The sequence below is a fragment of the Orbicella franksi genome, chromosome 1, assembly GCF_964199315.1.
Source record: "Orbicella franksi chromosome 1, jaOrbFran1.1, whole genome shotgun sequence".
In the NCBI taxonomy this organism is placed as follows: Eukaryota; Metazoa; Cnidaria; class Anthozoa; order Scleractinia; family Merulinidae; genus Orbicella; species Orbicella franksi.
In genome coordinates, this window is record NC_138145.1 from 32,290,656 (window position 1) to 32,317,653 (window position 26,998).

Here is a 26,998-nt window from a genome sequence, read left to right on the forward strand (position 1 = left end):
ATTGTCACGTTTGCTGCTTCAACGTATTATTGAATTTAAAATGAACGAAAATCAACGTAAAACACCAGTAGTAATTAATTTGTGCATAATTTTTGGACCTTGAATGAAAACACAACCTTGAAACATACACACTGCAAAGGGAAAAGCTGTAGCAGACTACCAAGGTAGACACAAACCGGAAGTGAACCGAGCAGGGGTGAGTATTTATGGGACTACTGTACCAGAGCTATCAATTGCGCTCTGCACTATCTGAGATTGTCTCACTAGTTGAGTTATTTTTTTGTAAAAAAAATACCTCTTAGTCGGCGCGTCGGGTATGTTATGGACGGGTCAATGGGTGAGTGAGTGAGTGAGTGAGAGATGTATGTATGTAACACCAATCAGATTGGATCTACTATGAACAGCCAATCACATTTCTTGTTATAAAGGTAAATGGTACGTGAGAAACACAAGGTATGTATAAACACAAGGACTTTGGTAATTGAAAAATAAAGAGTGACGTGTTTGTTGCCGGTTTGTGATTTTTAGCCCGGTTTGGAGGGGAGTGTGACAGTTACATACGTACATTGGGTTGTTTTAGAGTGCATAATTTTCAGTGTAATGGTAGCTAGTTATGAACGAGATGAGTCTTGGTAGTTTTGAAGCAGTTCATGAGTTAGTAGGCAAATGGCACGAGATATTTTTATTTTTAATTACAAAGGGTAACTTGATACTTTTGTTTTTCACAAGGAGTTAATTCAATTAGAGGTCACGAATAGTCGGTTCTAGTTCTTAGGACATGTTTTAGAGGAGACCAGACTATTTAGATTTGAAGCAGCTCTAACGTTTACAATAGTAAGTGCAGGTAACGATTGTTTTGTTCTTATTGCATGCAAATATAACGAGATATTTTAATTTTTTTAGTTACAATGGGTAATTTGACACTCTTGTTTTTCACAAGGTAGTAAATTCAATTAGAGCTGACGATTCGTCGCGACTTGTTCCCACGAGATGTTTGCTATTTTTAGTTACAAATGGTAACTCGACACTTTTGTTTTTCATATGGGAGTAAATTCAATTAGAGCTTACAAGTTATCGGCTATTGTTCCCAGGATATTAAACAAAAAAGAAGCTTTCCTTTCTAGAGTGTTTTTACGTCTCTGCAGTAGCAGTTTAATATTTTTATTTGATGAGCATTTTATGACATTCTTTTCAGTCCGATATTTTTAAAGGTAAAAAGTATGAAAACTGTTCAAATGTTCTTTGAAGACTGTGTGGCACCAAGTTAAAGTGCAATTTAATTAAATCAGACTTTCAACGTGTCAGAGAGGTTTTTTTCTCTTTTAAATTTTCGGTGAAGTAGTGTTGTTGCGTTGTGTTGTGAAAAAAGGGTAAACTTACTACTCGTATAAAATGCGAAAAGTTCTCTTAACTTGAGTATTTTTGAGCAAACATTCCTCTTGGGGGCTGGAAGGGCTCCCGAGGGGGTACTCCCAGAAAAATTGGTTGGGGGTGTGCGGCCCGCTTCCCAAAACCCTTACCCTATTTATGACCAAAATCTGCGATATTCCTTACCCTATTTATGACCTGACCAAAAATTCGAAACCCTATTTACGACCTGACCCTCAAATCAAAACCCTGTTTCAGACCTGCGTTATAATTAGCTCCCTAGTTCAAACCAATGTTAAATTACCGTAAACATATAAATTTGTGAAGGGCTTTTGTTGATTTTCTTTTCGATAATGATGAAAAAGTGGCCTCTTCTTAAAGCATACCCATATCAAGGCTAGAGTGCAAAAACCGTACCCTATTTATGACCAAAATGGCCAAAATCAGCTAAAATCGATACCCTATTTATGACCAAAACGGTTGAAAAACCATACCCTTCGGGACCGCACAGACCTATATAGCCCATATAAGGGAGTTCCCCCCCCCCCCGGGGGGAAGGGCTACGTGATCGGTGAGTGAGGGAGTTATGCATGTGCGCGTGTCAGACCAATCACAGTGTGGGTTGTATCAAAGAACGAATCAAATTGCCCATTAGAAAATAAGATGGTATCGACATTAATCTGGAGACGTGTCAGATTACTGTAGTTTGTTCAGTCAAACATTTTATGGCTTAGGGCCTGTTCGCACTACGCGAAATTTTGTTTGATTTGCCAAAAAATCTGTCAACACGCAGCCATTTCTAGTGCGAACGATATTTTGAACCCACCAAAATTTTTGCAAGCGCAACGAAACTTCAAAGATTCCGTGGACTAGCTTTGGAGGCTGTAAAAATTTTTGTCAGGCGAGAAAATCCTTTGTTCCTTGACATCCATCCGTCATTGGGTCATCAAGCATATGGATTACGAAGCGAACGTGACCGTATGACTTCCCGCCATTTTAATTGAGCTAGATGCATCCGCACAGAAGCAACATCGATCCATGGTACTTCAATTATTATGGCTCGCAATGCTACCAAGATCAAGATCAGGGTAATCAAAGTTATTATGATTCCCAAATCGCTACGCAACAGCAGTACTTCTTACAGTTTCCATCGGAGCCAACTCGAGAGGATTCACAATGCATCCACATCCGCTGAACACAGCATTCACATCAGTAACATCCACTGAAGATCAGACGACTGCTGCAGCTACTGGAAGCACAGAAAACACGAAAAAGGGAACAAACAGAAAAAACGCCAAGTATGAAACCTTCCCCTTTAAGACATGTCACGACATCTTGATGGTAAATTGATCAAATTACTAACTGACATCCGTCACTTAAAAAAAAATTTCGCATCTTCATGTGCGAACAGGATTACGAAAACACAAAATTGGTGATTACAAAATTTTCATTTTTTTTGCAAACGCTAAACTCAAATTTTCGTCTTAGTGCGAACAGGGCCTTACTATTTAGTTACCTTACCATTACCGATGTAACATCGTATGTACATCATAAACTCCCAGATTCTTTCTTGCTGTACATCGCAACCAAAAAAACTTGTCAAATCAACCAAATCAGTACTGTAAACAGTTCCATGAATGCTCCTATCTCCGAGACTTATAGTTCACAAAAAAACAACTCTTGCACGCCTTGCGTGCCTATGTTTAGTTACAAAGCTAACTTGATACTTCTGCTTTTCACAAGGAGTAAATTTAATTAGAGGTCACGAATCGTTGCTTCTAGTTCTTAGGGCATGTTTTAGAGGGGACGAGACTTCAGATTTGGAACAGTTCTAACGTTTGCAATAGTAAGTGCGGGTAGCGATAGTTTTGTTCTTGATGCATGCAAATATAACGAGATATTTTTGTGTTTTAGTTACAGTGTAATTTGACACTCTTGTTTTTCACAAGGGAGTAAATTCAATTAGAGCGGACGAATCGTCACCACTCTTTCCCACGAGATGTTTGCTATCTTTAGTAACAAATGGTAACTTAACACTTTTGTTTTTTATATGGGAGTAAATTCAATTAAAGCTGACAAGTTATCGACTATTGTTCCCAGGATATTAAACAAAAAAAGCTTTCATTTCTGGACGGTTTTTACGTCTCTGCAGTAGCAGTCTAATAGTTTTATGTTCTTTGAAGACTGCGCGGCACCAAGTTAAAGTGCAGTTTAATTAAATCAGACTTTCAACGTGTCAAAGGTTTTTTCTCTTTCTTTCTATTTTCGGTGAAGTTGTGTTGTGTTGTGTTGTGTTGTGTAAAAAGGGTAAACGTACGACTCGTATAAAATGCGAACAAGTCTCTAAATTAACTTGAGTATTTTTGAGTAAAAATTCCTCGGGGGGGTTGGAAGGGTTATGTGATCGGTGAATGAGGGAGTTATGCATGTGTGCGTGTCACACCAATCACAGTGCGGGTTGTATCAAAGAAAGAATCAAATTGCCTGTTAGAAAATAAGATGGTATCTACATTAATCTGGAGACGGGTCAGATTACTGTAGTTTGTTCAGTCAAACATTTTATGGCTTACTATTTAGCTATCTTACCATGACCGATGTAACATCGCAACCAAAGAAAAAATGTCAAATTAACCAAATCATTACTGTACCATGAATGCTCCTATCTCCGACACTTCACACAAAAAATAACTCTTGCACGCCTTGCGTGCCTATGTTTAGTCCGGTTTGGAGGGGAGTGTGACAGTTACATACGTACATTGGGTTGTTTTAGAGTGCATAATTTTCAGTGTAATGGTGGCTAGTTATGAACGAGATGAGTCTTGAGTTTTGAAGCAGTTCTCTTGAGTATTTTTGAGCAAAAATTCCCCTTAGGGGTTGGAAGAGCTATGTGATCGGTGAGTGAGGGAGTTATGCATGTGCTCGTATCACCCCAATCACAGTGTGGGTCGTATGAAAGAACGAATCAAATTGCCTGTTAGAAAATAAGATGATATCTACATTAACCTGGAGACGTGTCAGATTACTTTAGTATGTTCAGTCGAACATTTTACATGTCAATCGATTTAGCTTTATGGAGGGAAAATTACATAAGGAAAGTATTTTCTGTGACGCTCAGCTGCTTACAACGCACACGCTGTCAGCAAAAGGCCCAACACTAAATTGTGATTCGAGCGCTTGTTTTGGACGGGCTAGTTTTGTTGACCGAAGTAAAAATTGTAGGAAGGATATTGTTATTATGAAGTTGTTTGTGTGCTCATTGAGGTTTTTTTTGTAAAAAAATACCTCTTAGTCGACGTGTCGGGTATGTTATGGACGGGTCAATGGATGAGTGAGTGAGTGAGTGAGAGATGTATGTATGTCACACCAATCAGATTGGATCTACTATAAACAGCCAATCAAATTTCTTGTTGTAAAGGTAAATGGTATGTGAGAAGATTTGATCCAGATAGAGTTCAGAACTTTGTAAAAAAATACCTCTTAGTCGGCGTGTCGGGTATGTTATGGACGGGTCAATGGATGAGTGAGTGAGTGAGTGAGAGATGTATGTATGTCACACCAATCAGATTGGATCTACTATAAACAGCCAATCAAATTTCTTGTTGTAAAGGTAAATGGTATGTGAGAAGATTTGATCCAGATAGAGTTCAGAACTTTGTAAAAAAATACCTCTTAGTCGGCGTGTCGGGTATGTTATGGACGGGTCAATGGATGAGTGAGTGAGTGAGTGAGAGATGTATGTATGTCACACCAATCAGATTGGATCTACTATAAACAGCCAATCAAATTTCTTGTTGTAAAGGTAAATGGTATGTGAGAAGATTTGATCCCGATAGAGTTCAGAACGGCCATATTTATTCCTCTATAAAAGAGGAGGAAGTATTCATATATTGGGTTTACTTCGACATTTTCTGTGGGTTAGGCTGTGGATTTTAGTTAAATGAACGAGATGAGCCTTGAGGTTTGAAACAGTTGGTGAGTTAGTAGTATGAAAATGCAACGAGATATTTTTATTTTTAGTTACAAAGGTAACTTGATACTTTTGTTTTTCACAAGGAGTAAATTCAATTAGAGGTCACGAATCGTCGCGTCTAGTTCTTAGGACATGTTTTAAAAGGGGCGAGACTTTAGATTTGAAACAGTTCTAACGTTTACAATAGTAAGTGCGGGTAACGATTGTTTTGTTCTTGTTGCACGCAAATATAACGAGATATTTTTGTTTTTTAGATACAAAGTGTAATTTGACACTTGTTTTTCACAAGGGAGTAAATTTAATTAGAACGGACAAATCGTCACCACACTTTCCCAAGAGATGTTTGCTATTTTTAGTAACAAATGGTAACTTAACACTTTTGTTTTTTATATGGGAGTAAATTCAATTAGAGCTGACAAGTTATCGGCTATTGTTTCCAGGATATTAGACAAAAAAAGCTTTCGTTTCTGGACGGTTTTTACGTCTCTGCAGTAGCAGTTTAATAGTTTTATTTGATGGCATTCATTTCAGTCCGATATTTTTTAAGGTAAAAAGTATGAAAACTGTTTAAATGTTCTTTGAAGACTGCGCGGCACCAAGTTAAAGTGGAATTTAATTAAATCAGACTCAACGTGTCAGAGGTTTGTTTTCTCTTTCTTTCTATTTTCGGTGAAGTTGTGTTGTGTTATGTTGGCCGGGTTGTGTTGTGTAAAAAGGTAAACTTACGACTCGTATAAAATGCGAAAAAGTTTCTAAATTAACTTAAGTATTTTTGAGCAAAAATTCCTCTTGGGGGTTGGAAGGGTTACGTGATCGGTGAGTGAGGGAGTTATGCATCTGCGCGTGTCACACCAATCACAGTGCGGGTTGTATCAAAGAACGAATCAAATTTCCTGTTAGAAATTAAGATGGCATCCACATTAATCTGGATACGTGTCAGATTACCGTAGTTTGTTCAGTCAAACATTTTATGGCTTACTATTTAGCTATCTTACCATGACCGATGTAACATCGCAACCATAAAAACTTGTCAAATTAACCAAATCATCACTGTACCATGAATGCTCCTATCTCCGACACTTCACACAAAAAAAAACTCTTGCACGCCTTGCGTGCCTATGTTTTTTACTAGGTTACCGATTTAAATGTGACCTGTGTGATGCAGGTTATGTTGGTTACACGCGGCGGCATTTGCACCAACGCGTAGACGAGCACAAGAATGCGTCTTCCTCCATTGGAAAACATTTTCGTGTGAAACATTTTTATGTGCCCAGGGATCTTACAAAGAATTTTACCACCTTAAAAAAGTGCAGGAACAAGTTTGACTGTCTCATTTATGAAATGTTTTTTTATTAATGAACGAAGACCAAGTCTCAATGTACAGTCAGACTCAATTCGTGCGAAAGTTTTTAATCATTTTTAATCATGTTATTCTTGCATGCATTTTATTGTTCTTAACACCCTTTTTTACATTTTCATACTTTACATACTTTTAGTTCTTTGTTTTATATTTGTACTTATGCAAAAATTTTTATCTTCACATTTAAGTTTTTGCTTCAAATTGTTTTAAAAAACCTTTACTTATAAGGATCTTAATTCAGCAGTTTCTACCTATGCACTTTTACAGCAACCCCACTGATAAGATCCTAACTTAAAATTTTAGCCTTAATAGGTTCTTATGTGGAGGGGGCTTAAAATGAAAATTTTAGCCTAACAGGTTCTTATACGTGGGCTATTACTGTATTCATGATCAGCAAAAAAATATCATATTTATCGTTCATGCCAGAGTGATTTTACTTATTACAAACTCATCCAGCAGGAGGAGACCCCATACAAAAGTCAGAAGATGGTTAACTGTATCTTTGGGGATCAAGTTAGAAAACAAAACTTTCCAACTTTTCACATGTGTATACTATTTTGTTTTGTTTTTTTTGCGAGATTTCATTTGGTAGAGATTTAGGGACTGAGTATATATTGTGACCACTGCATTTCAGTCATATCCCATAGCAAAAAAATCTGCAAACTTCTTTTGTGTGGGAGTTCCCATGTTAACTTAGAAAGAATATAATGATTAATAACGATGTCTTGTATTTCTGAATAAGGTAGGAAAGAACAAGAAATGCAACCAAAAAGCACAGAAGACAGTTCTGTTATGTGATCAAGATTTTTGGTTGCTTCCCAGAAATCCTTGAAATTGTGGCCATATTTTCATCATCACACCATCTTACACCTCGATCTGCTGATCGGCTGAAACTATTACATTGTTCGCAATTTACCTCACATACATGTTGGATTATTCTCATTAGTGACAACATCACAGGGAGCCCTGACATCCGTTTAGAATGTGAATAAAAGATTAACCTACCTTTATCGCGCGTGTTTTGTGTTTTGCGGCGGCCATTTTTGAATTTTTAATACGCGCGCAGTCTGCTAGTGCGAGGTCCGGAACCGAAATTACGGAAATCGCTCGGAGCCTGTACGGAGCTTAAAGAAAATGACACTTTATTATCCTCGGTGAGCGATCGGCTACCTCCGAGAATTTGCGAATTTTCCCGCCCGTCCCAGACTTCCGTAATTTCGGTTCCAGACTTCGTACTAGCAGACCGCGTATTAAAAATTTCAAAATGGCCGCCACAAAACACAAAACACGCGCGATAAAGGTAGGTTAATCTTTTACTACATTCGAAACGGATGTGAGGGCTCCCTGTGCAACATTTCAAAAAAATAATTCAGGAGCTCCGCTTTTAGGCTTGGCTAAATCTATATATCATTCTGAAATTAGTGTTTCAAAAAAACTACTTATAAAAATTTACGGTAAAATATAAAGAAGAACCGAAAGAAGAAAACGCGTGTGTGGACAAATAATCTTTTTTATAAGTTGTAACAGTATGGTTAGTGTAGTAAGGTACACTAAGTGTACTGCATCGGTAGTAAGGGACATTTCACAGTATCTAGTCTATGAGAGACAGACACCAGTCACCAGTTACCAGCTATCAGTCACCAGTCACCAGTTACCAGTCAACAATTGCCAGTGACCAGTTTCAAGTGATCAGTTACCAGTTACCAGTGACCAGCTACCAGTATTTTAGACCCGCTGATCAACTTCAGGTTATTGTAACCGTCTAAATGCAAAGTGGGCCAAATTTACAAAATAGGCGCCATATAGGCGTATGTGACTACTGCTTAAAAGGTGAAAACACAAAAAGTAGAATTGTTCTATACATGCAGTTATGTGGATAAGAATGTGTGCAGATGGTTAGATCATGAATGTTGGTGATTAGAGGCATTATTGAATGCTAATAAGCTAGAATTTTGAATTTGTACAAAAGAAGAAAAATGAAATGGTTCTCTAATAGGCCATTTTCATTGTATTAAAATTCTAACATGGCCACGAGGCTTAGGGGAATAAAACAAAAGAAATAAATGATTCATTCCTCGACCTTAATGTGATTTCTTTTCTTGTATTTCCCCAAGCTTCCAAGTTGGAATCAAATCTGGCCTTTTAGTATATGTGGGTGTCGCCACTGTAACAGTTGACAGAATTAAGTGTAAAACTATCAGCAGTGTATGATGTATGGTGTATGAAAAGTAATCAGTAAACAAACCTGATGAGACATCAAAAACATTTTTTAATATTTTAATACACTGATGAAACAAGATTTATGGTAAACAACACAACGAGAATGGTACCAATCATAGCAACAGTTCTGGGGTTGATTGAGAGTACCTGTATTATGGAAGAAGTAACGGTAACTATACAGCCGGCACTACAGGGATGAGTAAGTGAGTGAGTTAAGGCGTACCCTCTGGACAGGTACATTGTGATTACCTAAAATAGTGATAACAGTTACACCAGTGAGTAATCTTGAGGTACAAAGCAGCACTCTACTGTGAAACATTGAGCCTCGTTTTTATGCCCCACTATTCATCTTCACTAAGCCCTCCATAGTTGTTTTGCTGTGGTTTGATTACCGTTTTGATTACTTCTCTCAATTCTCAAATTGCAACATTTCAGGGGCATGCATTATTGAAAAATCCTAGATCTGCCCCTGGAATAATTAATTACAGAACAACTTGGTCAGATCTTTTAAAAAGAAGTTGTCATATCCTTATTTTGTATATCTAGAAGTAAAGAGAACAAAACATATTGAATGCATTGTTTAACAATTGAAATTGGTTTTTGGCTTTCTCCAGAGACTACTAACAGAGTAAACAGACAAAAAATAGATCGTGTGTACTAAATGCATCTGTGGTTGAGTGTCCATCAATACCCTCAATCAACCTGTAATTGACACTCGATCAAAATCTTGATTGACACTCAATCGACATCCCAGTTGATATTCGTTTGACACTCTATTGACACTTGATCAAAAGTCGGTCAAAAGTCTGCTGAGTGTCGAGCTGCACACCCCAACCCAACTTTTCTGGGAGTACCCCCAGGGGCTCTAATATTCTAATGAAACCTAGGATCACCATACATCGGGGAAAAAACATTCACCACCAGGAATTAATTCTGGATGGTTCCCTGTCTCTAGAATTCAAAAGTCAATTGATTTTCCATTGTTTAAAAAGCTTTCTGGCAGTCAGTCTGTTCACTATGATCATTTAAAACTATCAAGTACTGCAAAGCTTTCATATCATTTGTTATAGTTCATCACCAAATTTTCTCGTATTCTTATTGGTTTAAATTGATCACATGACACAATTGTGTTCATCCGCAGAGAGACACTATCAGCCCTCAGAGCCTGTCCGAGGAAAATACCCCGATTGATAGTACTTGTCTGTGAACATTTTTCTCTAAACAAGCGAGCTTATAGCAAACAAACAATTGAAATTGTATTAAGTGGGTTTTTGTCTGTTTTCTTTTTAAAATTTTACATTTGGCTTTCACGGCTTTCATCTCAAAAAGTTAAAAATAATTCAATATAATTTTTGAACTGGCCTGTGAAGATAATTTAGTGGTGAACAATAAAGACAATAGAGTGTTTATGTCTCAGAACTATCGGTCTGATAGTTGCCCCTTGGTAATTTAATGTTCTTAAAACTAGCATATTTGCTCTCGAAGCTTCGCTTCTCAAGCATATATTTGTTTCAAGAGCATCAAATTTCTGTGGGGGCGGCTATCAGCCGATAGTTCCTCGACAGAAACACTCTATTGCATTGTTTAAATAGTTTTTTGATCACTACAAGATTATCCCAACATGGTCGCTCGAGAAGCTCAATTATGAAACATTGGAGCTCGATATTTGCCCCAAAGAGGCTCAATTATTTCACATTGGAGCCCAATATTCCTCCAGAGGCCCAGATTTTCTCATGCAAGGTTAAAGCTACTTCCAAAATTATGGAGTATTGGCAAGGGTTTATTTACAATGCGTGGGACCCCAATGCGTGTCGACAAATCAGTGCTCAGTACCTTAGAAATTTGCCATTTATCTCGACCTAAATCCTTACGCAACCTTTCATCTGATCGGTTGGAAACAAAATATAACAGCTGTGAGAAGTAAACGTTGTAAAATATTTAAAAAACTCACCTCAATTTCGAAGAATACTTCCAAGAGCTGAGATTGAAGGGGGCAGCCATCGATGACTATCGGCAAATCATCGTTGATACGAAGTGTTTGCTAGAAACCGGGAGATGGATATTTGTTGCGCTGATTGGCTCCGAAGTACATTCAATTGTTACTTACTTACTTTCGGAAAACTCAGACGATGGCAATAGTGACTGCTGCATAAGCGCAGTAGTCACAAAAACACTCCAGCTGTTCTTATTATGTTGCGGGTAGATGCCTCCAAATTCAAAAGTCCAACGTCTTCTACTTGAGCATATATTATCAAAGCAAATAAAAGCAAAAAAACATGTATTCCGACGAACGAAAGTCAAATTAAGAGCTGCTGTGCTGCTGTCTAGTAACTTAATATGCAATCCATTATATTTTATTGACTAATTGCGAGTGGTTTGAGGGACTAAAATGTAATATTGATAAACGAAACGAACAAGTTCAGTTTGCAGCTCATTGCCTTGCACTTTTGTTGTTTAGTTATTTTCTTGAAGCATGGTAGAATGTGCATCAGCAACCCAACACATCTAGCTTATAGACTGTAATTCGTCCAAAAAGATCACTACTACTTATAAAAACAATCTTTAAAACTTTTAATTTTCTTGAGCTTGTGATTGGAAAAATCTTAGAGTTAAAAGTTAAGGAGTTAACACATGCTCCATAGGTATGACAGATGTATATTACCACACTGTTTATACACTACAACTAGCTGTCACAGGCTGTATATACAGTAGCTGTTTATACACTACAACTAGCTGTCAGTAGCTGTTTATACACTACAACTAGCTGTCAGTAGCTGTTTACACAATATAACTAACTGTCAGTGGCTGTTTATACATTACAACTAGCTGTCAGTAACTGTTTATACACTACAACTAGCTGTCAGTAGCTGTATATACACTACAACTAGCTGTCAGTAACTGTTTATACACTACAACTAGCTGTCAGTAGCTGTTTACACAATACAACTAGCTGTCAGTAACTGTTTATACACTACAACTAGCTGTCAGTAGCTGTATATACACTAGAACTAGCTGTCAGTAGCTGTTTATACACTAGAACTAGCTTTCAGTAGCTGTTTATACACTACAACTAGCTGTCAGTAACTGTTTATACACTACAACTAGCTGTCAGTTCAGTATGTCAAAAGACACAAATTTACTCACGGTCAAAGGATACCTGTAGTGAGCCAACATCATCAGGATAAAATGTAAAGAATGGAGTTAAGCTGTTACAAGAAGGTCCACCTTCAAGACAACATTCCTTCCCAACAAATCCACCTTGAAACTGAATATGAATTTCCCTCACACAACTTTCTTCAGGAAATTCCAGGATAACGAATTGAGGTGAACCCTGTAATTAGATAATTCCAAATTTAGCAATTCAAAAATTGTACTTAGCATTAAGTTTGCTAAACTTCCTGTGTATTTAGATGTCATGTTTGAGGGTTCAAGTTACTAAACTCAGTACCATAACAAAATTGGGAAGTTAATGAAAAATAAAGTACTGTGTATTATTGTACATAAATAAAGGCTGTATGTAACTCTTAATTACATGTGTTATATAATGTATCCTAGCTGGTATAATTACTTCTTACCACTGTCACAAGCTACACAAGCATAATTTTTTCTTGAGGCAAGTCATGTTCCAACCCATTTCAACTAAGTTTGATCATTTTTGAGAGGATGGGTTTGAAAAAGTTTAGGTTCATAAATGTTTTGCTTGAAGTGAAATAAACATGTCATGTTTCATTTGTCCAGTGTGATGTTTTGTTCAGTTAGTTACCTAGTTGCTATGGAAACTTCAAGTACATGAACATCTTATTCTTAACTTTTCTAAAGGGACACCAACATGGCGATTTTGCTGCATTTTACTTTGAAACAGTGCTAATGACCAAGTACCTTCACTTATGTGAAATGCTCCTAGAACACCAAGATGATATAAGATGAATTGTTGAAAGGAAAGCAAATTGAAATTAGTTGTAACCAATTTTTCCAAGGCAAGACCACAGACTTTGAAAACCCTACCAGGCTTGTTCAGTTTGACATCATAACCTAGTGCATGTATTTTTCTCAAACTCATCAATAATTCCACAAGCCACCCAGGTATAACATAAGAGCTTGTATGGAGAACTATGGCTGAAATATTAAGAGTTTGTATGGAGATTAAAAGATGACATCAATCAATGTATGGGTAATTTACCGCATATTAAGACTCTCTTTAACATTCAATGGTGTCATTTTTTCTCATCCTGCAGAGTTAAAACGATGATTGGAAATGTGGTCAAACACTGTCTTTCGTGTTTGATACATTACTTCACGATAACTCTCCTTTCATAGCTCTGGTGAACTTATATGGTCATTTTGAACAGCACTAAATCTTTATAGTTACGCCTCATTCATTGAATACATGTCTTTTAGGTGAGAACTTTTAAAGGTAAAGCTCATGATGGTGCCCCTTTCAATCAAAATAAACACGTTGCTGTATATTTGTCATTTAGTTGTTTGTATGCGCATTTTAATTTGCCCTGCAGACTTTGAAAAATACAGCAGAGCTTTGCTTTACTTCTTTTCCACTAGGTCAAGCTTCAAACCACAGGCAGCCCAGACTTAAATACAATTAATATACAGATTTGGCCAAGCCTAAAAGCAGAGCTCTTGATTGCAATAAGTTAACCATACAAGTAAAAAAAAAGATTTGTCTTTCTTGGATCAGAAACTCAAAAAATGATCAATCTTTAGCATGTAATTGTTCAGCATGTGGTTTCACTATTTATTTTTCCAGTTTAAAACTTAACACTGGGACTTTCAAAGAAAAGAGGGGTTAATTCAAGCAGAAATGCAATACAAACATAAGGTAAGCCACTTTTATTTAAATTATTTTCGTAGCATTCAGAGCAATAATTATTTTTGAAACATTCTCATACATTGTCTTATAACCAACTAAAATTGTAACACAATCGCCAACAGCATTAATGTCACGCATTAATTGTATTCAATGTCTGGGTTGCCCGTGTTCAAACTAAAAAAAAAATATGTGTACCCCTCATCCTGTTACTTCCGAAAGCACAGTGGCATACTGTTTACTGCATTGCCCTCCAGATTGTGTGTTCTAACCTTGTTCATTGTGTTGTGTTGTCATTAGCTTTGCTTGAGAAAAGACTGATCTGATTTCTACGTTTGAAAATTTAATAAGAAAAATAGCAACCACACCGTAGTCTTTTCTATTTTGCAGTTTCTACGTTTGAAAATTTAATAAGAAAAATAGCAGCCACACTGTAGTCTTTTCTATTTTGCAGTTTGATTGCCGTGACAAGCAATTTGGTTCAAATTTTTAACAAGGATTCAGCTGTCTATTAAAATCAAACTTATAAAGTTTATTTGCATCCGACACAAGTATTGACTGTAGTTTGAGGCGTGTTTTCATTAGTCCGGGCTCACAAAAACTTTGTAATGACTTGGAATGCGTTCTTGTAATAAGCATTAAATAACGCTAAAATGGGACATTTTCAATGCCTCACTGCTCCTTAACCCCCAAAGTTTGAACAAAAATCTACATTCAGTTTCATTTCAGGGGAATTACCTCAATTGGGCTTGCAGCAAGGGGGGTAGGATGGGGTAGGTACTTTTGAGCACTACGGAAAATGAGTGGCGCATATACCTACGTTACTCTTTTGATCACTTTAAAAAACTATATATTTGTTTCAGAAAGCCCCTTGCTCTCCTCGTGGTACTTTTCTCTTTGGAACAAAACCAATATTTACTGTAAACGAATGCGCAGATTAATAAGCATTAGTGTCAACCACATATCAGGAGGAAGATACATTTCATACAAGATGACACACTACACGTTGAGCACTTTTCCTTGTGATAGAACCTAATAAGTCATACGCATGCGTTCTAGCATAGTTAGCACGATACAAGAATGCTACTGTAACTGCGTGTCTTCTGGAATTTATACGCCTAACTTGGTTCAAGAAATATCATCTGTTGTTTCCAAACTACACCAGTGGATTTATTTCATCTTTTTCAATTGTCTCTATCAAAGAGACCAAAATGTTCATACCCGCAGCCGAAACTCTCCCGAGTAAGTGGCATTAAAACTTGTCAACTTGTACAAAAAAACCAGGAAACCGCTCAAATACTGCTGCAGACTCTGTGGCACCTACTGAAAGCATAAATTTTATCAGTCTTTGAGGGGAAGCATTCACCGGTGAAGGATATAATCTAGGTCAAGTAGCGCTGTTTACTTTCAATACCTCTTGTTGAAACGCTTCTCACTTGTATTAATCGATATAAGCGTGTGTTTTAAATTTAAGTGCTTTTATTGTTAAAGCCAAAGGTGGCAACAAAACGTGCTGTTCCGCAACAATTTGATAATTACATTAGTTCTTGTTTATCAGTCACAGGTAACTAAGTTTTCTCACTGAAGACAGCATCAAATGTTCATGAAAAAGAATTTATATTTCCAAAAACCATATCAGACTGTAAAAAGTGAAAATTAGGAAACATTGTCTCCCCAAGCTTCTAATTTGGCGCCAATGGCCAGCAACTTGAGTGTCGCCAGCCCACTGGGGTCACCAAGTAGGATGATAGTTGGGTTATTCTGAACAAAGTATGTATGACTGGATTTATGAAAACCATGTTAAGGCTTTGCACCAAAATAGCGGGCATGTTTTTGGAAAATCGGACTGATATAAACAAATCGTGTGCCAATAGTGAAATCTCTTTTTGACATACACATTAGTCTGCTTATCTTGTGGTGTTCTCTTGGGAATTCTGGAAGGGGTCAGTTAGAAATAAAGAATTGAAGTCGCATAGTTATCAGTGTGTGCTGTGGAAACCCATACTTCATGGATTACTATAATTATATTCTTCCAAGTCAATCACTTGGCAGTCCAAAAGAGAACAATATAGGGGCTCTACAATACACTGTAAATGTCTTACCTGATCTGAATTCCAGCATGTGTCCTCATTTTTATCAAACATGCATTTCTTTCCATAATGACTACAATCTCGGTTTAAAACAGAGCTGACTCTTTAAAATAAGGACAAGTTAAAGAATATTAGGATGGAATACTATACACTGTACACTCAGATAAAAATTGAAGCCGGTTGACATAAATATGTTACATCACACCAGTTTTAAAATTAGTTTGGGCGGGTAAGATAATAACTTAATACATATAGTATATGATTGCACTTGTGCCATACTACAGCTGCTCATTGTCAAATAACACAAACTGCAAATGCTTGTGTGACTCTTATGAAAAAGGTTATGCCTATCCTGGCCATAAATAATGAATTCCATACAAATACTTTAATTGTTCAACCAGTGGTTATCCTGGTAAAATCCAATTTGAACAATTCATCATATAAACACTCCATTATTATCGTTATTATTACTATCCGTACTATTACTATTACTGTTACTGTTACTGTTGCTGGTGCTGGTGCTGGTGCTGGTGCTGGTGCTGGTGCTGGTGCTGGTGCTGGTGCTGTTGCTGGTGCTGTTGCTGTTACTGTTACTGTTATTATTATTAGTATGGGTTATCATACGGTTTCGAGTTCAGTTTGGAATTAATTTGCACAAGTGAGTTTTTCAAAAAGCTGAAATTGCATGAGCTGCTTTGGCGAGTGCAATTGAAGTATTCAGCTAGTCCTTAAACCCAGAATGGCTGAACAATGGAATGCCAGAACGCCAGAACACAGGAATGTCGGAACATCAGAATACATGTACTTAAACCCAGAACGCCGCTATGCTAAAACCCAGAGCACAAAATTACTAAAAACTGGAACACACAGTGAATCCTAAACACCAGATTAATAAAACCGGGAACACAACATTACTAAAACCAGGAACACATAAGAAGCGCTAATGGTGGATTACTTAAATGCGGTCTAAAATAGGTCCGCAATGCATACTTGTGGGCTTATGCATAGTTTTATTCCATTCAGTTACAGATTTTTGTTTTTAAATGAAAGTATCTGGTAGTTGAATTGCAAGTAAGAAGTAAGAAGTAAGAGTAAGTAAGAAGGCAATCAATGGAAAGATAAAGGTGTAGAAATAGGTAAATTATGTAACATATATTTTTTGGATCTGTGGTATCAACATAGACAAGTTGTTACAACTTTTGAGTGGGAAGCTCATTGCAGAATACTGCTTACTTGATTAAATTTGTAGGGTATGCACAATTGACAGATTTTGGTTAAATTTTGCAAAAACATTCCAGGAATAATGACAAACAAACGTATGTTGAGAAATGTTGATATTTTGCATATTTTGCCTGTGGCGTCCATTTACGCAACACATAATTACTGAACTGGCAAAGCCGCACACTGTAGCACTATCTATGTAACCATAGTTACATACGAGGTGGCCTTAACTAAAAGTCTGGTGGTTTCTAGAGGTCACCTTGCCATACATTGAAATATTTATAAACAATTACTGTATTAGGTAAAAAGGCAAATAAACAGAATGAGTAAATGAATTTTGCATATTTTTAGCTACTCCAACTTTCGATGCAAATATCTAGACAACCAATCCGAATATCAAATAAGCCTATTGGTTTTGGTGACTATTGATTTCTTAATTTTTTCCCTTCCTACTGAATCTTTTAAAAATTGGTTTATATAGCAGCCAATAATATTATTATTGCTCTTAGTCGTCATCAAAAATTTTAAAAAATTTCACCAACCAGAAGCGGAGATATAGACGCACGAATTTGAAAATGAGGACAAAAATTGCTAGTTGACAAGATCCGTGTTTACGAATGTAGACAAGCTTGAATTAACATAACTATTAGCATAAAATTTGCATATCTGCCCATGCACAATTTTGTTCACATTCTCATCTACCTCGTGGTTCAAGTTGTTAGCTCATGTTCTTTTTGATCTCAATTCACATACAACTTATGTGCAAACTATAAGACTCTTTACCAGTCGGAGAATACACAGTTAACATGGACTTAAGCTTCCTCGTACCAGAATGCACGGAGTTTTTCACTCGCTCAATTGAGTCCATGCACGCAGAAGAATCGGCATTAGTATTTGTACTATTTGTGAATAGGAGATATTTTTTCGCTCAATATTTTTATGGATGAATTGATCAGAAGAAAAGTGACAAAAGTAGGCGGGTAAAGTTTGCATAAATGCACTTCAATATCTATCTAATGCAAGAAATGCTCTCTTGTCTAATGTTGTTTGTTATTCGTCACCTAATTCGGCGTCGACAAAATCTGGATTGGACCGGACCGGATCACGGATCGGATCACGGACCGGATCACGGACCGGATCACGGACCGGATCACAGAAAAAAAAAGCAGTTTTAAAGAAAAAAAATCCCCCCAAAAAAATCAAATCACTTATAAGATAATAATGAATAAAAAATAAAAGTGGAAAACTAAAATATGTTAAATGAAAATACGAATCCCGAATTTGACGCAATGACATGTTAATTACAGAGAATGACAAGAGGTTGTTTAAAAAGCCACATAAGCGCCTAATTTACGACGAATTTAAATTGTAATGAACAGGCAGATGTAGTTATATTTGAACGTTAGTTGGCTCGAAGCTTGCGTGAACTCCCATTCTCGGTTTTGAAATTGTTGTTAGTATCAGTAGCTAATTCTCGGCTACATTTTCGTGTCAGATGTGAGCGTTGCAGTTGGCGTTACAGTTAATTAGAGAACTTACATACGAAAGCTTAAGGACATGGCTTACTTTAAAAGCGCTACATCACGATTTGCGCGTCTTGAAAAAAAACTAGTCTAGTTTTTCAAGTTCGTCATTTGCAGTCCTCGTTAATCTTTGCCATCCTTAACCATATAACGATCCTCATTCCGTTTTGATTTGTTCTTGCCTCTTAAGTGTTTCCTATCCTAGAACACAAACATGTTAAGGTTTTATTCTATTTAAAGGCAACTCTTTACGACCCTAAGAATGACTCTGAAAATCGTGACGTAACTCCTAAAATGTTGTTTATTCTCGGGTTGCGTTATCGTTCACACTGTCGATGTTATTCTTGTAATTTTTTGTAAAACAGTTGTATTTCCTTGAAATACAGATGGTTTGTCTCGTTTTATTCCAGTGTGAAATATCGTATTCCAAACTCGCATCTTGTAAAAGTATAGACTTGTCTCAGACGGAAATTGTTTGAAATCATCAGGTGTTTAATTTGTTTAGTGGTTTTAGTTTTTGTGTTTTGATTCATACGTTCGGCCTATTATTACCATGCTGACTCGTTTTATGACTGTCTACCATTGATGCAAGTGAATATACGAAATATCATTTATCTGAACTGCGGAGAAAGATATGAAGACATGATTGATCATCGCAATCAAAACCCAACAGCCTGAAAAAAATTCACCTGAGACCAGCTCCCAGTTGGCTTGATATTATAAAAGTATAAAGGAATGTCACGTTCTGCTCACAGTAGTCACTCTAGTGTAATTTGCTCAACAAAATTTTGAATTTTGAATTTTGAATCTTCAATTTTCAATTTTGAATTTTTTTCCTTGATCCGATCCGTGATCCGATCCGTGATTCGATCCGTGATCCGATCCGTGATCCGGTCCGTGATCCGGTCCGTGATCCGGTCCGTGATCCGATCCGTGATCCAGTCCGTGATCCAGTCCGTGATCCAGTTCGTGATCCGGTCCAATCCCGGTTTTGTCGACGCTGTCACCTAATTTGCACTTGCTTAAATCATCATTACAACTGTGGTATTCAGAGCTTCATTTTAGTTGTCTAAATGATCGCTTGTAATAGTTTCATTCAATTTCAGACCTTGCATGGCCGGTCTTACTAGTGTGTTGAAAATTTGAAAGCAAGAAAAACAAATAAGTCCTAAGCTTATCTCAACAAAACACTTCACATTCTTCGCTAGTGCTGTACCTGTCTTTCCTCGTCCCTATCACACAAAGTTTTCTTCTCTCCATATCGCCTTTGAGTATTTAAGGGCGTGATTACATGGCGAATTTCAGCCTGGTTAGCTGGGCTGAAATTTCAGCTTGGTTAGCCGGGCTGAAATTTCAGCTCGGCTTCTGAAACAAATTCTCATGAAATCAAATTGGTGATTACATGGGGAAGGATTCAGCCCAGGCTGCAATTCAGCCTGGGCTGAAAATCCTAGCCCAGTTTTTCAAACCGGGCTAGGATTTTTAGGCAAACTGGCCAAAAAGTCTGAAAAAATCCCATGTAATCGAAACGGAATTTCAGCCCAGGCTGAAAAGCAGGAAATAAGATGGCTGCTGCTACGAAGTAGAAGCAGTCTCAGTGGAATAAAGGCAATAAAATAGAGAATCTCTCTAATTTTAAGGCTTAGATGGAATATAAGAACATCGAGACAAGGTTAAACAGCACGAGGCTGTCAGGGAGGCCGTGAACTCGGCAAGCTTGAGGACATATTTTCTTTCTATGCAAGTACACCTTTCTGGCTAAGAGACAGGTTTCGTTTCAGTTCCATCATCATTGTAGGGTGTTACTATCCCAAAAAGTTAAAAATTGAGCGCCAACAAAAGGTCAAACTACGAGAGAAGCAATGCGCCTATTTTCCCGATTCGTGTTCTCGGTGCCATTTTGATTCTCAGGTGACCTTTCGCACACAATTTCATATTTGAAGCCGAGGCTAATATTTCAACCCAGGCTGAAATTCGTTATGTAATCACAACAAAATTTCAGCCCCCCCTAGCCAGACTGAAATTTCAGCCTAGGCTGAAATTCGCCATGTAATCAGGCCCTAGTAACTGCCCAAGCATTTCGTTGTTTTGTTTTTGTTTTAGCTTTTGAATTTTGCCAAATGACGAAATGCAATCAAATGTGTCACGAAATTCAACTATCGATCTTCATGGGCTGTGTTTTAGGTGTTTTTCCGTCTACCTCTTTTTTACTTTCACAGTATGTTTTCTCCCCAACACATTCTGTATGAAAGCTCCCCAGAGCAAATGAGTAAACAACTCCTGCTGGACACATAAATCTGTGTGGGACTCTGCAAGAAAAGGTACGATCATTGTTGAGATTTTTCTCAGTCAATGTGAGTGGAAGTGACGTAAACATAACGCTGAAGTGAGGAAGTAACCAAGGAAGATATATTCCTGATAGGTGGCAGCAAATTATTAAAAACATTTGTCCATGAGCTTTAAAGCAGCACTCAAAAAGGAAGCGAAAATACACCACAGATGCCATATTGTTTACATTGCTTTAGTGGGCTTTCGTTTATTGTATGGATTTCTCCCAGGCCTTCGCAGTCAACTGATTTTGGTGACGTATCCCAAGTACTTTTTGCCCCGGACCATGTGACCTGAAACAATTGACCGCGGTGAAATATTGAGGCCTAGGAACTAGGCAAGGCTTTCGTGTCTTTTTTATATAATTTGTGCGCGCTATTAGAGCCCATTCTTGTGTTCCAAATGTAAGATGGTAGATAGATATGGTTCAGGCAACTTGTGGGCTAATCAATTTTGGTTACGAAAGACAGATACAAAGAATACAAGCATAAGGGCTGGTTCACACTTTGACATAAGCATAAGCACAAACATAAGCATAAGAAAAATATGTGTAAACAGGGGTTACATAGCATAAGTATAAGGATGGCTATTGCGCAGGGGCAGTTCACCTCTCGGGAATCAAAGATAGCGGATAACGAAGTCGAAATTGGATTGTTGCTACTGTTAAGCCGTAGAAATCGAAGGTTGCTTATGCACCTGTCAAAACAATGGAACTAACCTCTCTATTATCATTCGAACATGTATCACTTACCATTCTCTAATCCAACCTCCTTTGCTACATCACTCCAAGCCAACATTTTCTTGTTTTTGTCTTTAAAGTCTGCTGATTTTTTGTCGTACAAACAAGGATAATTGCAGACAGATTCTGCCAACTTTTCATTCACCTGCGTCGCCATGTTTTCAGCTGACAGATTCTGACAGAGCGGGCCTGGATTTTATTTTTGTGCATTCCGCTGACAAGAAAACTCTTTATGCTTATGTATGCCCAGTTCACACTCAAGTATTCACAACATAAGCATAAGCATTAGCATAAGAAAATGGAAAAGCCTGGCTCACACTTGTGAGATAAGCATAACACAAGTGAAATAAGCACAAGCATAAGCAAAACAAAAAGAAACATGTTCCTTTTTAGTGCAGAGTGCAATATTGGGATGGTTATGGGAGCTGCCTGCCACTAAGGAACTAAGGTGCTATGGCACTATGGCCCTACGGCGCGATGGCCCTATGGTGCTATGGCGCTAAGGTGTAAACTTTAATGTTTGTTTAATTAATTAATTTCAATTAATTAATTAGTCTAGAGGCAACGAAGTAGTGGGGGTAGGGTGGGAAAGGTACATGTGTACTCTACGTAAAACACATTTCATTTAGCGTTTGTGGCTTCTATATTAGGTGAAGGATACATTGCATATGGAATCTCGCACAAATGTTGAGTGGTTTTCCTTATGGTAGAGCTCAACATGTAAGACGCATGCGTCCTAGCATCGTTAGTGTTATACACTATCTTTCCATGCGGTATTTTATATATCATATCATGTGACCAAGGACGGCAGTTATTTTTCAGGTAGCGCCAGTTGTCCCTTTTTATTGCAAAAGTGAAACGTTACTGTGGCTGCGTAGCTTTTAGAATTACACACAGGTCGGTTCAACAAATATCATCTGCTGTTTTCAATCTACAATAGTGTGCTTGTCAGGGTTCAAATGTATTGCTTCTCCTTAGTGGCTTGTTTATTTCTTGCCTTAATTGTGTCTGTAAGAGAGACCAAAAAGTTCCCAAGTTGGTGGCTTTAATACTCCGCAAATTGTAAATTTATAACAAAAGAAACCAGGAAAATGCTCAAATATTGCTGCAGACACTGTGGTACCTGATGAAAGCGCAAATTAATTTAATCAGTCTTTGAGGAGACTCATTCATATTGGCCAAGTAGCGCTGTTTATCTTCAATACTTTTCATTAAAATGCTTCTCAGCCATCAATATCGTTGTGTGTTAATTTTGAATTGTTTTATTGTTAACAACAAAGGTGGCAACAGAAAAAGAAAGTGGTATTTCGTGACTATCTGATAATTAAATCAGTTCTTGTTCATCGGTAAAAATTTGCATTTGTAGTAAAACAACATCGTTTCTGTTCCGTTTCTTCATCACTAGATCAGATATTTAACTTTCTTTCATTTGTCTCCAAAAAACAAGGACATCTTCCGTATGTTTTGGAGAAAACAAGGGTTTCATATTACATGCCTTTGCGAGGAAAACAAAAGTATCAAGTTACAAAGTTGGCGTGAAGAGCTAAATTGTTGCGTTTGCTGCTTCAGCGTATTATTGAATTTAAAATGAACAAAAGTCAACGTAAAACACCAGTAGTAATTAATTTGTGCATAATTTTTGGACCTTGAATTAAAATGCGACCTTGAAACATACACACTGCAAAGGGGAAAAGCTGTAGCAGACTACCAAGGTAGACACAAACCGGAAGTGAACTGAGCAGGGGTGAGTACTTATGGGACTACTGTACCAGAGCTATCAATTGCGCTCTGCACTATCTGAGTTGTCTCACTAGTTTCTTGTGCTTGCGCTTATGCTTATTTCACTTGTGTTATGCTTATCTCACAAGTGTGAACCAGGCTTTATGCTTATGCTTATCCTTATGCTTATGCTTATGCTTATCCTTATGCTTATGCTTATCCTTATGCTTATGCTTATGCTTATGCTTATGCTTATCCTTATGCTTATGCTTATGCTTATGCTTATCCTTATGCTTATCCTTATGCTTATGCTTATGCTTATGCTTATGCTTATGCTTATGCTTATGCTTATGCTTATGCTTATGCTTATGCTTATGCTTATGCTTGCGTCACTAGTGAGGACCAGGCTTTATCCGAGCTCTTGGTTCATGCAATTCGCTTGCGTTCATATCAAATTTGATACCAAAAAAACAGGCTTAAAATATTGAAGTGATTGGTTTCAATCACATAGAAAACTCAAAGGATACAATGAGTGGATTAAAAACTAACCTCTAAAGCGTATTTTTCGCAAATAAGCAACAGGTATATAACTCACAAAAATTAGGTCTACGATCAATATCTCACTGTATATATACCAGCATGGGTCAGATCAGGAATTCAGGATCGAATTGCATTCAGTTTGTAATGCTACCAGAAGTGTAACGCTTGTATTCTGTTTGACGGCGTTTAGTGCTATTGATTTTGGAAATACGACTTTCAACCACGCTGTACAAATTCAAGACATCTTATTTATTTATCTTTTTTTAAAGGGACTGGAAAGTAGACCTTGGAGACTCAAGCATTTGTAGCTTTATGCATTTGTGACAGGCTGTGTTTAGCATTTTATTTTGTTAGTGTCCAAGCTCTCGGCTCACACAACTCACTTGCGTTTAAATGAAATTTGACAACAAATAACAGGCTAAAATGTTGAAGTGACGGGTTTCAGTCATGCAGAATAATCTAAAGTTGACAATGAGTGGATTAGAGGTTAGTTTTTAGTGGATTCTGAAGTGTATCTTTTGCAAATAAGCAAACAGGTATATAACTCACAAAAATTAATTGCTAAGTGGGTGTCTCGAAAACACAGACCTCAAAAACGCAGACCACAGACCGCAGACCTTAAAAACACAGACCTTGAAAACGCAGACCTTGAAAACACAGACCACGAAAACACAGACCTCGAAAACGAAGACCTTGAAAACGTTGTCTGTGTACTCATTGAGAAGCTTCGTTTTTTTATAAAGTCAATGGGAAAAAGAAGATTTAAAAGAGCCCACAACTATCATTGGGACCGGTTCTTAAGTTTATTAATAAATTGAGCTTACATGAAATTTCCAAGATGGCGGACGCATTGCGGATTTCCGACTCTCTTCTCCTTTGATTGTAAGTGCAGCTTTCTTTTGCAGAAAATCGAGCCCAGAATAAGTTGGAGTATCATCAAGTAAGGTATTTGTTAACATTTAATAAAGTACACCGTAGCTTTCCCTTCTAAGTGTTATCTATAAGTTGTTTTTTGATTCCAAATCATTAGCTTCATATTTTAAGGAGAGTAGATCATATTGATACCAGTGGAAGACAAAAGTAAAGTTCCAATCTCGTTCCCAGATTATTCCATTGATTGGTAAAGTTCCTGATGTGCCGTCACCCCCCATATTGAAAATTCCGTTCAATTGAGTAACTGCTGACCACAGTAATGCAGCCTACAAATCTGTCAGGCATTCCATTTGGAAACGAGAGACTGGTGCGAGTTTTTCTCACACGACAAGATCATCGATCGACAATTTTAGATCAGACGAGAAAAAAATACAGACTTGTTCTATATTTCATTAATCTATCGACTAATTCATCAACGTTAAGGCCTCTTCGATGTGGAGCTCGCTGCACAACCCATCCGGTCACTTTTCCGTGTGATCGCTAACACCTGCCTGATTGATCTTTATCCTTCCTCCACGGTTGGCAGGTTTCTTTTACAGGTCACAGGTCACAATCAAAAGAGCACTCAGTAAAACTCGTGAGAGGTTTATCGCTGTTTCCATGCAACAAATGTCAACTAAAAATGTTTTACCGTATAATTTTAATGAAAAAATTTCTAGGGGTGGTATATGTATGAAATGGGTTGAAATGTAGCTTTCAGACATGTAGTTTACATGCTTTAATGATACTAAAATCTCCAAAAAAAAAGTGAACAATTATACAATTATACCTGCAAAAGTCGTTGGTTCACAGATCACGCATAAGTAAATGCATAATTCACAAATCAGTGTGCGCCTCTTTCGTTTTCATATTATATTGAAAGGCTACAAAGAATTTATAATTTCAACAGAAATAAGTCTTGGCTTTCTTTGGATCATTTTTTTTTTATTTCAGTGCTACAGCTGATTTCCCTTAAGTGTTTTTTTTTCAGAAAAGAGCTGTTATAGTAACACTTGGGATGCACTTGTATGCATCTGTTTCATGATGTTTTGGCATAATTTTTGGTGACCTGTGACCTATGACCTGTGACCTGTGACCTGCAAAAGAAACCTGCTGCCCTGCGGCCGGTTCGTGCTTGATGATGTACAAACTGGAAAAGTTATCAGATCAGCGATTTCAAGCAAAGTTTTCGCCGTCTTATCCCTCTGGAAATTCAGGGCTGAAACCCCCCCTCCCCCATGCGTTTGGAATTCCAAACTGCGTTACCCCCCACCCTTCCCCCCCCCCCATTCCCTTAGAATTCCAGTCCAAGAAACCCCCCTCTCCTTCGGAATTCCAAGATGCTGCCCCTGGTATGGTATAGATATTTTCTGGAATCACCCAATCTGTTCGTTTTCCGATGTTTCACCACTGCCCTTCAATAACTGGAGACATTTTGCACCGATAAAGTTGAAACTTCAACAATAGGCCCTTTGCAGCTGGGGTCACGTTAATTTTTCCTGGAAAATTTTTATATTATGGGCTATAACTTGAAGAATGCCAGAAATGGAAAGAGCACATCAAAAATATTAAAATGGCCAAGTTTGAGGCCCCTGGCATTAAAGAGTAAGTTTATACGACCATTTGAATTTTCAGAAAATTTAGAGGATTTGTATGGAAAATGTTGCTGGAGAGCAAGGCCTTGCTCTCCAACAACTTTTTCCATACAAATCTTCTTATTCTTTTAAAAATTCAGACTGTCATAAAATCTCATTCATTAATGATTGGGGCCTCAAACTTGGCCAATTTAATATTTTTGACATGCTTTTTCCATTTCTGGCATTCGTTTAGTTATAGCTCATAATTTTATGAAAAATAGGTCACGTGATGACTTACTGCAAAGGGCCTATTGTTTAAATCGCTAAGAATAATTTAAAAATCAATAACTATAGATTACTTACTATAGATTATCGATTTTATCGATTCAACACGCCCACACTAATGACACGAGCCAGCCCAAAGAGCCTTTGATTCCTTACCTCACCCTTGTATTTTCTGTTAATAACGAAAACCTTTCCTCCATTTCGTGCGGATCTGACGATGGAGCAGCCATGGTTTGAAATCATTCAGCGGTAGATTTCATCGGGCTTCTAGTATGTGGTATAAATACTGCATCACCCGAGGCTTTGAGTTTTCAAAGGTACTGC

The 26,998-nt window shown here is 37.4% G+C and overlaps 3 protein-coding genes across 4 annotated transcripts in view; 2 read left to right on the plus strand and 1 right to left on the minus strand.

Moving 5' to 3' along the window:
• The window catches only part of LOC145479592 (cyclin-Q-like), a 75,770-nt gene extending 66,479 nt beyond the window's left edge, over positions 1-9,291 (plus strand). The window contains exon 7 of the transcript XR_014048435.1: positions 5,831-9,291. The gene's annotated coding sequence lies outside the window, so the exon portion shown is untranslated. The remainder of the gene's footprint in view (positions 1-5,830) is intronic.
• Positions 9,292-9,324: 33 nt separating this feature from the next.
• LOC145479765 (nuclear receptor 2C2-associated protein-like) lies at positions 9,325-26,917 on the minus strand. Of its 2 annotated transcripts, XM_081458214.1 has the most exons (4): positions 26,831-26,907; positions 15,843-15,933; positions 12,076-12,249; positions 9,325-11,520 (listed from the first exon to the last, which is right to left on the minus strand). In XM_081458214.1, the coding sequence occupies exons 1-4, from the start codon at positions 26,902-26,904 to the stop codon at positions 11,407-11,409; spliced, it is 453 nt and encodes a 150-aa protein (XP_081314340.1). In that variant the 5' UTR covers positions 26,905-26,907; the 3' UTR covers positions 9,325-11,406. The 2 variants fall into 2 exon arrangements, with proteins under 2 accessions (XP_081314340.1, XP_081314348.1); XM_081458222.1 differs by lacking the exon at positions 15,843-15,933 and having other exon boundaries at positions 26,831-26,917.
• LOC145479477 (NAD-dependent protein deacylase sirtuin-6-like) overlaps positions 26,916-26,998 on the plus strand; it is a 50,917-nt gene continuing 50,834 nt past the window's right edge. Inside the window, exon 1 of the mRNA XM_081457866.1 lies at positions 26,916-26,991. Within this exon, the coding sequence (XP_081313992.1) occupies positions 26,947-26,991 (45 nt within the window). The 5' untranslated portion in view covers positions 26,916-26,946. The remainder of the gene's footprint in view (positions 26,992-26,998) is intronic.